At 43.0% G+C, this 13,189-nt stretch overlaps 1 protein-coding gene across 3 annotated transcripts in view; it reads left to right on the top strand.

Moving 5' to 3' along the window:
• TULP4 (TUB like protein 4) overlaps positions 1-13,189 on the top strand; it is a gene marked incomplete at both ends in the record, with an annotated part of 161,904 nt that overhangs the window by 110,158 nt on the left and 38,557 nt on the right. For all 3 annotated transcript variants that reach the window (XM_079716320.1, XM_079716321.1, XM_079716322.1), the window contains one exon: positions 12,694-12,874. In XM_079716320.1, coding sequence (XP_079572446.1) covers positions 12,694-12,874 — 181 coding nt within the window. The remainder of the gene's footprint in view (positions 1-12,693; positions 12,875-13,189) is intronic.

Genomic DNA, 13,189 nt, shown 5'->3' on the forward strand with positions numbered 1-13,189 from the left:
AATCAATGAAACACAAAGGAAGACAACAAGAGAGGAAACGAGGGGCCGAAGAACTAAAAGACGGACAGAAAACAGTTAACAAAATGGCAGTAATAAGTCCTTCCCTATCAGTAATTACTCTAAATGTAAACAGATTAAGCTCCCTAATAAAAAGACACAAAGTAGTTGAATGGATGAAAAAAAACAAGATACAACTATATGCTGCCTATAGGAGGCTCACTTTAGATTTAAGATCATATATAGGATGAAAGTGAAGGGATGGCAAAAGATAGTCCATGCAAACGATAACCAAAGAGAACAAGGGTGACTATAATTATATCAGACAAAATAGACGTTGAGTTAAGATCTGTCACAAGAGATAAGGAAAAACATAAAGGCAAAAGGGTCAATTAACCAGTGAGAAATAACAATTATATATGCGTACAACATTAGAGCACCTAAATATATAAAACACTAAATTATTATGTAAAACATTGACAGAACTGAAAGGAGAAATGGACAGCAATACAGTAATGGTAGGAGACTTCACTACTCCACTCTCAATACTGGATAGAACAACCAGACAGAAAATCCGTAGAGAAACAGTGAGCTTTAACAACACTGTAAACCAAGTGGACCTAACAGACGTGTTTACTTTTTTCATTTTAAATACCGTATCAGGTTTATTTTAATAATAATTGTGTACATAGTATAGCGTGTCACATACTGTTTGCTATTTTTATGTGAGGAAAGAAATAAAAATGGGTAAAAAGAATTTTTTTTTTTACTTTAATGAACTTAATTTTTTTCTTAATTTTTTTTAACATAGCAGTGTCTACATGTCAATCCCAAACTCACAATCTTTCCCTCCCCCCACCCACCACCACCCTTCAGTGCTGGTAACCATAAGTTCATTATCTAAGTCTGTGAGTCTGTTTCTATTTTGTAAATAAGTTCATTTGTATCTTTTTTTTTTTCAGTCTTGGCTATTGCAAAGGGTGCTGCAATGAACATTGAGGTGCATGTATCCTTTCAAACCATGTTTTTCTCCAGAGAATATGCCCAAGAGTGGGATTGCTGGATCATATGGTAGCTCTATTTTTAGTTTTTTAAGGAACCTCCATACTGTTCTCCATAGGGGCTGTACCAATTTACATTCCCACCAACAGTGTAGGGGGGGCTTCCCTTTCTCCATACCCTCTCCAGCATTTATTGTTTGTAGATTTTTTTTTTTTTTTTTTTTTTTTTTTGCGGTATGCGGGCCTCTCACTGCTGTGGCCTCTCCCGTTGCGGAGCACAGGCTCTGGACGCGCAGGCTCAGCAGCCATGGCTCACGGGCCCAGCCGCTCCGCGGCATGTGGGATCTTCCCGGACCGGGAGACGAACCCGCATCCCCTGCATCTGCAGGCGGACTCTCAACCACTGCGCCACCAGGGAAGCCCCTGTTTGTAGATTTTTTGATGATAGCCATTCTGACTGGTGTGAGGTGATACCTCATTGTAGTTCTGATTTGCATTTCTCTAATAATTAGCGATGCTGAGCATCTTTTCATGTGCCTCTTGACCATCTGTATGTTTTCTTTGAAGAAATGTCTATTTAGGTCTTCTGCCCATTTTTTGACTGGGTTGTTTGTTTTTTGGATATTGAGCTGCATGCGCTGTTTGTAAATTTTGGAGACTAATCCCTTGTTGGTAGCATCATTTGCAAATATTTTCTCCCATTCTGTGGGTTGTCTTTTTGTTTTGTTTGTGGTTTCCTTTACTGTGCAAAAGCTTTTGAGTTTATTTATTTATTTATTTATTTATTTGTGGTATGCGGGCCTCTCACCAGTGTGGCCTCTCCCGCTGCGGAGCACAGGCTCTGGACGCACAGGCTCAACGGCCATGGCTCACGGGCCCAGCCACTCCGCGGCATGTGGGATCTTCCCAGACTGGGGCACGAACCCGCGTCCCCTGCATCGGCAGGCGGACTCTCAACCACTGCACCACCAGGGAAGCCCCTTGAGTTTATTTTTTATTTTATTTGTTTATTTTTGTTTTTATTCCATCACTCTGGGAGATGAATCGAAAAAGATATTTCTGTGATTATTCTCCTTATGTCAAGGAGGGTTCTGCCTATGTGTTCCTCTAAGAGTTTTATAGTATCTGGCCACCATCACCCTGGTACCAAAGCCGGACAAAGACACTATAAGAAAAGAAAATTACAGACCAATATCCCTGATGAACATAGATGCAAAAATCCTCCACAGAATACTAGCAAACTGAATTAAACAGCACATTAAAAGGATCTTACACAACAGTCAAGTGGGATTTATCCCTGGGATGCAAGGATGTTCAACATATAAGTCAATTAATGTGATACACCACATTAACAGAATATAGGATAAGAACCATGTTCTCAGTAGATGCAGAAAAAGAGCATTTGACAAAATCCAACACCATTTCAGGATAAGAAAACTCTAAATGAGGAATAGAAGGAAATTAATTCCACATAATGAAGACCATACATGAAAATTCCACAGCTAATATCATACTTAGTGGTGAAAAACTGAAAGCTTTTGCTCTGCAATCAGGAACAAGATGATACCTGCTCTCTTTACTTTTATTTGACAAAATACTAGAAGTCTTAGGGAAGTTAGGCAAGAAAAACAAAGAAAAGGCATTCAAATAGAAGTCATGACATAGTTTTATATGTAGAAAACCCTAAAGACTACACATACACAAACAACCTGTTAGAATAAATGAATTCAGTAAAACTGCAGGATCCAAAAATCAGTGTACAGAAATCAGTTGCATTTTTATATACTAGCAATGAACTATCTGAAAAGGAAATGAAGAAAACAATCCCATTTACAGTTGCATCCAACGGAATCAAATACTTAGGAATAAACTAGATCAAGGAGGTGAAAGACTTGTACGCTGAAAACTATCAAACATCGAGGAAAGAAAGATGACACCAATAAATGGAAAGACATCCCGTGTTCATGGACGGGAAGACTTATTATGGTTCAGGTGTCCATACTGCTCAAATCTATTTACAGATTCAGTGCAATCCTTATCAAAATCCCAATGGCATTTTATACAGAGATCGGGAGAAATTCTAAAATTCAGATGAAGCCACAAAGGTCCTAGACTAACCAAAACAATGTTGTGAAAAAGAACAAAGCTGAAGGAATCACACTTCCTGATTTCAAAATGCATTACAATGCTGTACCAAATATAACACTACGGTACTGGCATAAACACGAATGGCATAGAGACCAGTGGAACAGAAATTTAACCCGTATGTAGTCAACTGATCTTCAGCAAGCGTGCCAGGAATATATAATGAAGAAAGGGGGGCCTCCCTGGTGGCGCAGTGGTTGAGAGTCCGCCTGCCGATGCAGGGGATACGGGTTCGTGCCCCGGTCTGGGAGGATCCCATGTGCCGCGGAGCGGCTGGGCCCGTGAGCCATGGCTGCTGGGCCTGCGCGTCCGGAGCCTGTGCTCCGCAACGGGAGAGGCCACAACAGTGAGAGGCCCGCATACCACAAAAAAAAAAAAAAAAAAAAAAAAAAAAAAAAAAGAAAGGGTAGTCTCTTCAATACATGGTTTTAGGAAACTGGATATCCACATGCAAAAGGATAAAATTGGACCCTTATACCATATACAGAGATCAACTAAAAAATGGATTAAAGATTTAAACACAAGATCTGACACTGTAAAACTCCTAGAAGAAAACATAAGGGACACTTCATGACATTGGTCTTGGCAATGATTTCTTGGATATGACCCCAAAAGCATAGGCCTCAAAAGCAAAATTAGCGAAGTAGGGCTATACCAAACTAAGAAGTTTCTGCACAGCGTAGGAAACAATTAAGAGTGAAAAGGCGACCTGTGGAATGGGAGAAAATATTTGCAAACCATATATGTGATAAGTAGTTAGTATCCAAAATATATAAAGGACTCCTTCCACTCAATAGCAAAAAAAATTTTAAATAATGAAAAATTAATAAAGTATAAAAAACCAAAGAGAAAAGCCAGAATAAAAAATGGGCAGAGGACTTGAATAGACATCTCTCCAAAGAATACTTACATTGACCAACAAGTATAGGAAAGATGCTCAACATGACTAATCATCAGGAAATACAAATTGAAACCACTGTCCGATATCACCTTATACCTGTTAGGATGGCTATTATTTAAAAAAAGAAAAAAATGTGTTGGCAAGGATGTGGAGGAACTGGAACCCTTGTACACTGTAGTGAGAATGTAAAACGTTGCAGATACGGAAGTTCCTCAAAAAATTAAAAATAGAACTACCATATGACCCAGCAATCCCGCTTGTGGCTGTGTATTCAGAAGAATTGAAAACAGGGTCTCAAAGAGGTATTTGCACAGCCATGTTCATTGCAGCATTGTTCACCATAGCCAAGATGTGGAAACAACCTAAATGTCCATCAGTGAATGAAAAGATAAAGAAAATGTCATATATTCTTACAATGAAATATACACATACAATGAAATACTGTCTTAAAAAGGAAGGCTAAATAATATATGAAAAAACCTTGAGGACATTATGCAAAGTGAAATGATCCAGTCACTAAAGTCCAAATACTTCATGATCTCATGTATATGAGGTATCTAAAATAATCAAACGCATAGAAGCAGAGAGTAAAATTGTGGTTGCCCAGGGCTGGAGGGTGGGGAGAACAGGGAATTGCAGTTCAGTTGCTATAAAGTTTCAGTTATGCGAGATTAACAAGTTCTAGAGATCTTTTGCACAGCGTTTTGCCTATAGCGAACGATATTGTACACTTAAAACTGTATTGTACACTTAAAAATTTATGAGTGTAGATCTCGTATTAAGTATTCTTACCACAGTTTTTTTAAAAAGATATGTATTTTTTTAAATTGGTAGTCTAAATTATTTTAAAGTCCATTTCTTGTCAGTTTAGTGTTATATTTTCTTCATATGCTTATATTAATACCACGGCGTGGCAGTGGCCTTGGTTCTGACGCAGAGCCCTTGCAAGAATGGCGGTCTTTGTCTGGATGGCTGCACTACAGTATTGAGCTTCCCTTGGTTCCCTTTGGCATTCCTAAACCTTGGATGCCTTGCTGCTCTGACAGCCCTGCCATTGGCACTGAATACATCCTGGTGTCATTTTAAAGGGAGGCGATGTGTGTCACTGAGAGTGACAGACACGCTCCTGACTAAATTCTAGGCAGGCCCCACCGAAGCCTCTTCTGGACTGGGCCTCAACCGTGGCCTGTCCAACTAGATTCGCATCACAAGTGTTTCATTCTCTCTCTCTCTCTGTCTTGAACGAACACTAGCATAGTTTCTGTCCACGCAAGGCTGTGTAGCTCAAGATGACAACTCCAGCCTCCCGATGTTCTCGCCTGGGAAAGCCCGAGGCTGCCAAAAGAATTACGGCACCTGAAAGTAGGGCCCCTGTCTCCAGTCTCTGGACCTTAACTAGCAGAACCCAGATGGCCTAATGACATTGACAGTCCCCACCTCCCACTTCTGGCAAAATTTCCACTTCCCTGGCTCTGCTGTAGCCCCCGCCTCCCTCGCCGCTCTCTCCTTCTTCCTTTAAGATGCCGAGTCACGTCTGCACTAGTGGAAGCTGAGTTCAGCTCCTTACTGCAGGAGTCATTACTGGGTAAACATCTGTCCTTACCTCCTTGACTAGTGTCCGGCTTCACTGATCTTTGACACCAGTCACAGGTGCTGTTGGGTCTGCCCTCATCACCGTGTACCCTGACAGCTACCGTTGAGTCAGAAGACTGTCACCCTCCTCAGACCAGGAAATCTGAGCCCTTTCCTGTGAGCCCTTTTGTTGAAGAAGTTTATTAGTAGCCACAGGAGGAGATTACTATTTCCGTATAATGAGAAATATATTTAGATACGTTTCAAAGATTTGGAGCATTTTGAAATAGGAAAGAATTTGAGAGCTCATCTAATATACCTTTTTTATTTTTTTTTTATTTTTTTTTTTTATTTTTTTTTTATTTTTTTTTTTTTTGTGGTACGCGGGCCTCTCACTGTTGTGGCCTCTCCCGTTGCGGAGCACAGGCTCCGGATGCGCAGGCTCAGCAGCCATGGCTCACGGGCCCAGCCGCTCCGCGGCATATGGGATCCTCCCAGACCGGGGCACGAACCCGTATCCCCTGCATCGGCAGGCGGACTCTCAACCACTGCGCCACCAGGGAGGCCCTAATATACCTTTTTTAGATGACAGAGGAGAACAAATACTCAGGAAGGTAAATGATCAATTCTAAGTTACATAAGTATTTAGGAGTCAAAATAGAGCCAGACCCCTAGCCAGCCAACTCCCAGTTCTGAGTTCTTTGCAAAGGAAAGGATGTTGTCCCCAGAAGATTTAAGACTGTCTTCACCAAACAGGTTAAGCAGACTTCAGCGTCACCTAGCACCTCCTTCCCAATCCAAGGACCACGTGGTGAGTGCCCTGGGTGTTTTCACCCCGCTCCAGAGATCTGATATGGAGTTGTGTTCCTGAAACTTTTCTCTCTACCTCATTCCCTGTGTAGTAAATACATTTTAATAGTATATTCACATGGTATATAATTCTAAATGTTCAAAAGGATATATGGTGAAAAGTTCCATTTTCCCCACTATCCTCAAGCCACCCACTTCTGTTCCCCAGAGGTAATTGGTGTTTCCAGTTACCTGTGTATCCTGTTTTTAAATTAGTCCTCTAGTCATTCTGTTCCCCCACCCACCCCCAGAAATCATGTGTAGGTGTCTTAAAGTGGTGAATAAACTTTAAAATGGAGCCTGAAAGATTTGGGGAAGAATGTTCTAGCAATGGGAATTATCTAACATTAAATTCAGTACCTGAGGCAGATAGAATATCTCCTTCTCTGAAAATCTTTGAACTTAGCATAGTCTCTCATCTTTATGGGTTAGTTTATAAGCTGTTATTCTGCAGTGAGGAGATGAAATGACTTCAAAATTACATGTTTAGACCAAAGATACACATTTTTATTATAGATATTTTGGGTGAGATTTCTTTCCCATATTTATCAGAATAAGTCTTAAAGTGTCCGTTTTAGAAATGCATGTTATAGTCAATTGTGAAATTATATTTTATCTTTTTTTTTGAACCAGGAAATACTCTGTTAATCAGCTGAGCAGTTCTGTCCTTTACAACTGTCTGATTTCAGTGACTATTTCCTTAGTTGCAAAATACTCAAATCTGGCCTTGAAGCACATTTACAAGCTAGTGTTCTGAAACCCAACAGGGAGGTCTTTTCAAAACAAAAGTTTTACTTTGGTGGCATATCAGGACAGAAGGTTCCTTCTAAAGAGCCAAGGGACATCATGGCCTGTCCCTTCCCTCCTCCCTCCGCAGTAGTGCATTTAGACGTTTGCCACCAACGGAGCTGAAGTTACTGCAGGCGTATCTCAGGGATGTTGTGGGCTTGGTTCCAGACCACTGCAGTAAAGTGAGTCACGCAAATTTTTAGGCTTCCCAGTGCATATAAAAGTTATGTTTACAGTATACCGTGGTCTGTTAAGTGTGCAATAGCATTATGTCTAAAAGAACAATGTACATACCCTAATTTAAAAAGACTTTTTAAAATTTATTTATTTATTTATTTTTATTTTTGGCTGTGTTGGGTCTTCATTTCTGTGCAAGGGCTTTCTCTAGTTGCGGCAAGCGGGGGCCACTCTTCATTGCGGTGCGCGGGCCTCTCACTTTCGTGGCCTCTCTTGTTGCGGAGCACAAGCTCCAGATGCGCAGGCTCAGTAGTTGTGGCTCACGGGCCTAGTTGCTCCGCGGCAGGTGGGATCTTCCCAGACCAGGGCTCGAACCCGTGTCCCCTGCATTGGCAGGCAGATTCTCAACCACTGCGCCACCAGGGAAGCCCTAAAAAGACTTTATTGCTAAAAAATGCTAACGATCATCTGCGTGAGTCGTAACCTTTTGGCTGGTGGAGGGCCTTGTCTCCGTGTTGGTGGCTGCTGGCTGGTCAGGTGGTGGCTGCTAAGGCTGGGGTGCCTGTGGAAGTTCTTAAAGTGACACAGCAGTGACGTCTGCCCCATCGTGACTCTTCCTTTCATGAACCATGTCTCTGTAGCACGCAGTGCTGTTTGATAGCATTCTACGCACAGTAGAACTTCTTTCAAAGTCAGAGTCAGTTCTCTCAAACCCTGCTTTATCAACTAAGTTTATGTCATATTCTAGATCCTTTGTTGCCATTTAAATAATCGGTTAAGTTCGCCATCTTATATGGACATGGTTTGTGATGCCCCAAAATAATTACAATAGTAACCTCAAAGGTCACTGATCACAGATCACTCTAAAAAATATAATAATGAAAAAGTTTGAAATATTGTGAGAATTATCAAAATATGGCACAGATACACAAAGTGAGCAAATCCTATTGGGAAACTGGCACTTGCTTGGCACAGGGTGGCCACAGACCTTTAATTTATAAAAAACACAGTATCTGCAAAGTATAATAAAATAAGGCCTACCTATAGTAGGAATTTGTAATCACTTTGTTATCCTCTCCCCCAGCTTTAAATCACAAAAGAAAATAAATGGGGCAAAGTCAATTCCTTTTGTAGCTGGTTCCAATGCTACTGGTTAAATTCTACTACAAAAAAGGTGAACAGTTGTAGAATACATATTTTTATAGTTGAAATCTCCTAATATGGTCTTTATTCGAGAATTTAGATGCGTACCAGTCTCCAAAGGTAAAATCACTGGTGATATATGTCATCACTGGTTTCAAAACATAAATCTTTTGAATGATTTGCTGTCTGCTTCCTACCTCCTTTGGTCTGTGGCTTGGTTCGTTTTTAACTGCTGGTGATAATTGTGTTACATTTTAAAATAATTACATCTAAAAATAGTTTAGAATGGAGTACATTTAAATGGAGAGATTATATGTGGATACCACAATTTTTTAAACATTGCATCGATCCTAAACACTGCCCTGCATTAGTGTCCCCTATCCCTGAGGGACCGCCATTGAACTGGTGTGGCCTGAGGACTAGCAGGTTTCTACCACCTTCTTTGGTTCTTAGTGTACCCATTACAGAGGGAGCATTGTCCCTGCCCCTCTGTGAAGCCTGCAGTCCAGTAGAGAAAACAGCAGGAAAAATATGAGACAAATTTATATCATCCATAACTGAAAGTGTCTTGGAGGCCAATTTTATGGGAGGATTTGAGCACTGGTTTAGTTTAAAGAAGAAAGGAAAGAAGTTGTTGCTTCATTTGTAGGAAAATTTGGGCAAAGGCCAAAGCTGTGGGCAGAAATTTGTTTGCTAATAGTCACTGAGCATCCGCTGTGACAGGCAGCATGGGAGAACCTGGGGGTGCAGACCTGCCCTCAAGAACCTCATGGTTTAATGGGAAAGACAGACATGCAAAAACAGAGTGTTGTGGGAGCCATGGTTAGAGTGAGGTTAATTCTGTGTAGCGGGTCCCAAAAGCCTCGTCTGAGCACCTGTAACGTATCAGACACTGTACTGGACACTGGAGATAAAGCCACAGTCTTTGCTGGCAGAGGACCTGCTGTGTGTGGGGGTCAGGGGATGGGTGAGGTTATGAATCTCATCTGGGACATGTTGATTCTGAAGGGCCTGGCCTTCGACACATCCAGGGGTAGGCGGCTGACAGGCAGTTGGACCTGTGAGTCTGGAGCTTAGGGGAATGGCCTGGGCAGGAAGCCAGCCCTGAATGGGGTCCTTGAGGCTGTGGATGTGACCCTGACCTCCTAGAAAGGGGAGGAGGTCTGGGGCCAAGCCTAAAAGAGGAGACAGAGCCTGGGAAAGAGGAGCCGGCACCATTCTGTCCAGGGCACCAGAATTAGGGAGTGGAAGCTGCAGAGACGGATGCATTTGCCAGTGTGTGTATTTATTATTATTAGACTTTTCTGTCTTGTTCTCTTGAAGTCCTTGGCTCATAGAAGCTTTATCTCATTGGAAATGATAAGGCATGAAAAGAACTTGTAATAGGGGAGATTTTTGAAAATCTGATTTTATGTCATATCAGTGTTCTTCAGTTATCTGACACACTTGTTCCAAAACAGAGTAACTTCCTGCATCACTGCTTGACAACCCGACTGTTAGGGTTGCCGTTTTCCTTCTCTCTGATCTTAACAGTGCATTATCTCTCAAGAGAGATGTAGTCGGAGTCGATTAATGATGGGGGATTTGGAGGCTGGTTGTTTTTGTCCTCTTTTGCTTTACTGTGATGTTGAACACTGAAAACTCATTAAGCCACCAGGCCTTTATTCAGGAATTAGATGGTGTCTGTTCTTCTCCAAAATGGAAAAATGTGAGTGTTACTCAAAAGATGCTTCATTTCCTCCTTCCCTTCACAAACCCTGCCATGTGTCATCTGATATGACAGGCCCTGAGGAGGTTGCAGCGATCAGAGCAGACATAGTCCATGTCCTCAAAAGCTTACAGTCTAGCATGGGAGTCAGACCAATCAAATAATCACACGGTAAGATATGAGGATAGTGGTGATGGTGCCAGTGGAGACTGTGGGAGCCATAACAGGAGGGGTCTGGGAACTTGTGTGGGGTTGATACGTTGTAATCCTGGCACTTGAGAAGAATAATTGTTTGCTCTTGCCTGCTAACGAGCTACGTCTAGGAGAACCAGAGTCACAGGTGATGAAATAACCCCTTCAAGTACACCGTGGTACAGGGCTGCACTTCAGACGTGCTTGAACAAACGGGTGAGGATGCGGAAAGGGGAGAGGAAAGCCTGCGTCCTGGGATGTTGCCTTACAGTGGGGTTCCCACACGTCTTCTTCTTCTGAAATATGTAAATTGTACATTTCAGTTGAAGTTACAGGAGGTCACGTTCCATATTTATCTTCACTGCAGACTGCTCAGGAAGCATATTCAGCGTCTGCCTCTGCCAGGGCTTCAGTGGCTCTGACCCACCGCTCCAGTGTCTGCCTCTCTCAGCCCGTGTCGCATGAGGTCTTTGTGGACATGCTGGTGGATACTGTTTATTTTCTCTGTTGGCAGCCAAGAATTCAGCTTTTTCTAAAATGATCTTTACTGTGTTCCTATTACATCTTATCTGTTTTTTCCTTTAAGCAGCGTTCAATGATGATTCATCACTGGCCTTGGGGGAAAACTGTTTTAGCTTCTTTTTTTAAGTTTACAATCATTAAAAATATAGATCATGTTGAAAGGAATTTTTTTTTTTTTTTTTTGCGGTACGTGGGCCTCTCACTGTTGTGGCCTCTCCCGTTGAGGAGCACAGGCTCCAGATGTGCAGGCTCAGCGGCCATGGCTCATGGGCCTAGTCGCTCCGCGGCATGTGGGATCTTCCCAGACCGGGGCACGAACCCGTGTCTCCTGCATTGGCAGGCGGACTCTCAACCACTGCGCCACCAGGGGAGCCCTAAAGGAATATTTGATGGACAATTGGTTTATCTAAAACAGCTCTAAATTCTGTGAGCGTATCACTGCTGAAATGAAATACATCTTCCCATGCAATTAATCTCTCGTAATCATCAGGATAATTGCCTTTTGATTGTCACTGACTTTAATTCACTCATGTAACCGTAAATACTTATTGAGTGCCCACTGTACCCAAAGCTCTGCTAGGTGCCAGGGGTACAGCTGTGGACGGTCTTGGCCCTCAAGGAGCTCAGTGTCAAAATCTAAAAAGCAAAAAGAAGTATGGACCTAGAAGTCTTAAATAACTTTCCCTTTGTGTAGATCCTGGTATGGTTCTCCCAATGAGTTGTTGGTGGATAGACAGATGTCATTAGACAAAAAAGATACAAAGATTTCAATGCCGGCAGACACAGAAACTGCAGAGCCTAGCACACAGAGCAGGAGATAACAGGTGTGCTCCTCAGGGAGGTCCTGCTTCCCAGGGCCCAAGGGTCCCCTCGGGGTCGTCCAGTGGGATGACACCCGTCGGGGGGGCTTTTGAGCAGCCACGAGCAGCTCCCCTGCCGCTCTGATGGAGGGCGTCCACTGCTGTCCAGTCTCCCTCTGCCTGCTTGTGCTTTAGCCCTGGCCGTGTGTCTGCCTGCAGGCCGGGTGACTGCGGGGGGGGGCCTAGGAGCGGCCCTCAGCACACAAGGCGTCAGGCCTGTCTCAGCTCCATGCCAGCAGTGCTGGCACTTACCTCCCAGGGTTGTTTTGACAGTTAATGAGGTAAACTGGTTAGAATAGTGCTTAGCCTAAAGTAAGCACTTAATGTATTAATACCACGAATTCATTATAACATTATTACTTAAATACATCAACACCATTATTAGTCTCAGTGAAATAGAACCTGAGACAAACATGCTTACATACACTTAAAGTTTTTCTTTAAGAGATTTTTAACAATGAACTCTGCTGCTGCTTTTTTTTTAAAGAAAAATAAGAGAATATTATCCTCTTCTTAGCCCTCCTCCTTCAACCAAAAAAACAAAACAAAGAAAAACAACCCACAAAAGGTGAAACAGTGATTTTGCTGGTGTTTGAAAACGTCCACATAACATAATGAATATATTTATTATAGCATGAATCACATTTCCCTACTAGAGGACTAAAATTCTTCCAGTAATAGCCAGCTAAGTTTCCGCCACTTCCTGCTTTGTGTATTTCCTCAGTTGCTTACCTGGTCTCTTTCTTTAGTCCTGGTGGACAAGTCGAGGTGGTGAGGTTTGCCAGAAACCACAGACCTTTCTCCCCGTCCATCACGAGTCCTGGTCCTTGGTTGCAGGTGCTGTTTGGCACGGCTGACGGGCAGGTGATCGTCATGGACTGCCATGGCAGGATGCTGGCCCACGTCCTCCTGCACGAGTCAGACGGCATCCTCAGCATGTCTTGGAACTACCCCGCCTTCCTAGTGGAGGACAGCAGCGAGAGTGACACCGACTCCGATGACTACTCCCCGCCCCAAGGTAGCTCGCGGGCTCTGTGGGGACAAGAGTGTGGAAGGAGAATGAACCCATCCGCAGGGGAAGGAACAGGCCCGCCGTGCGCACGGCTCCCTAACCTACTGGGCAGGGTTCTCAGCGGAAGTGCAAGGCAGAACTGGCCTAATCTCTGTTCTTGGTTGGACCGTCTTCTCTCTGCCATCCCTTTTTGCAGAATCACTGGTCAGGTTGATGAAGCTCCATTGGCTTAGGTTTTTCTGGATATAAAACAAGACTTATGGCCGTTTCCCTGTCCCTGGGGTGTCGTGGGACTTAGCTGCTTAGTGAGAGAGAGCTGAA

The sequence above is a fragment of the Hyperoodon ampullatus genome, assembly GCF_949752795.1.
Source record: "Hyperoodon ampullatus genome assembly, chromosome: 12".
In the NCBI taxonomy this organism is placed as follows: domain Eukaryota; kingdom Metazoa; phylum Chordata; class Mammalia; order Artiodactyla; family Ziphiidae; genus Hyperoodon; species Hyperoodon ampullatus.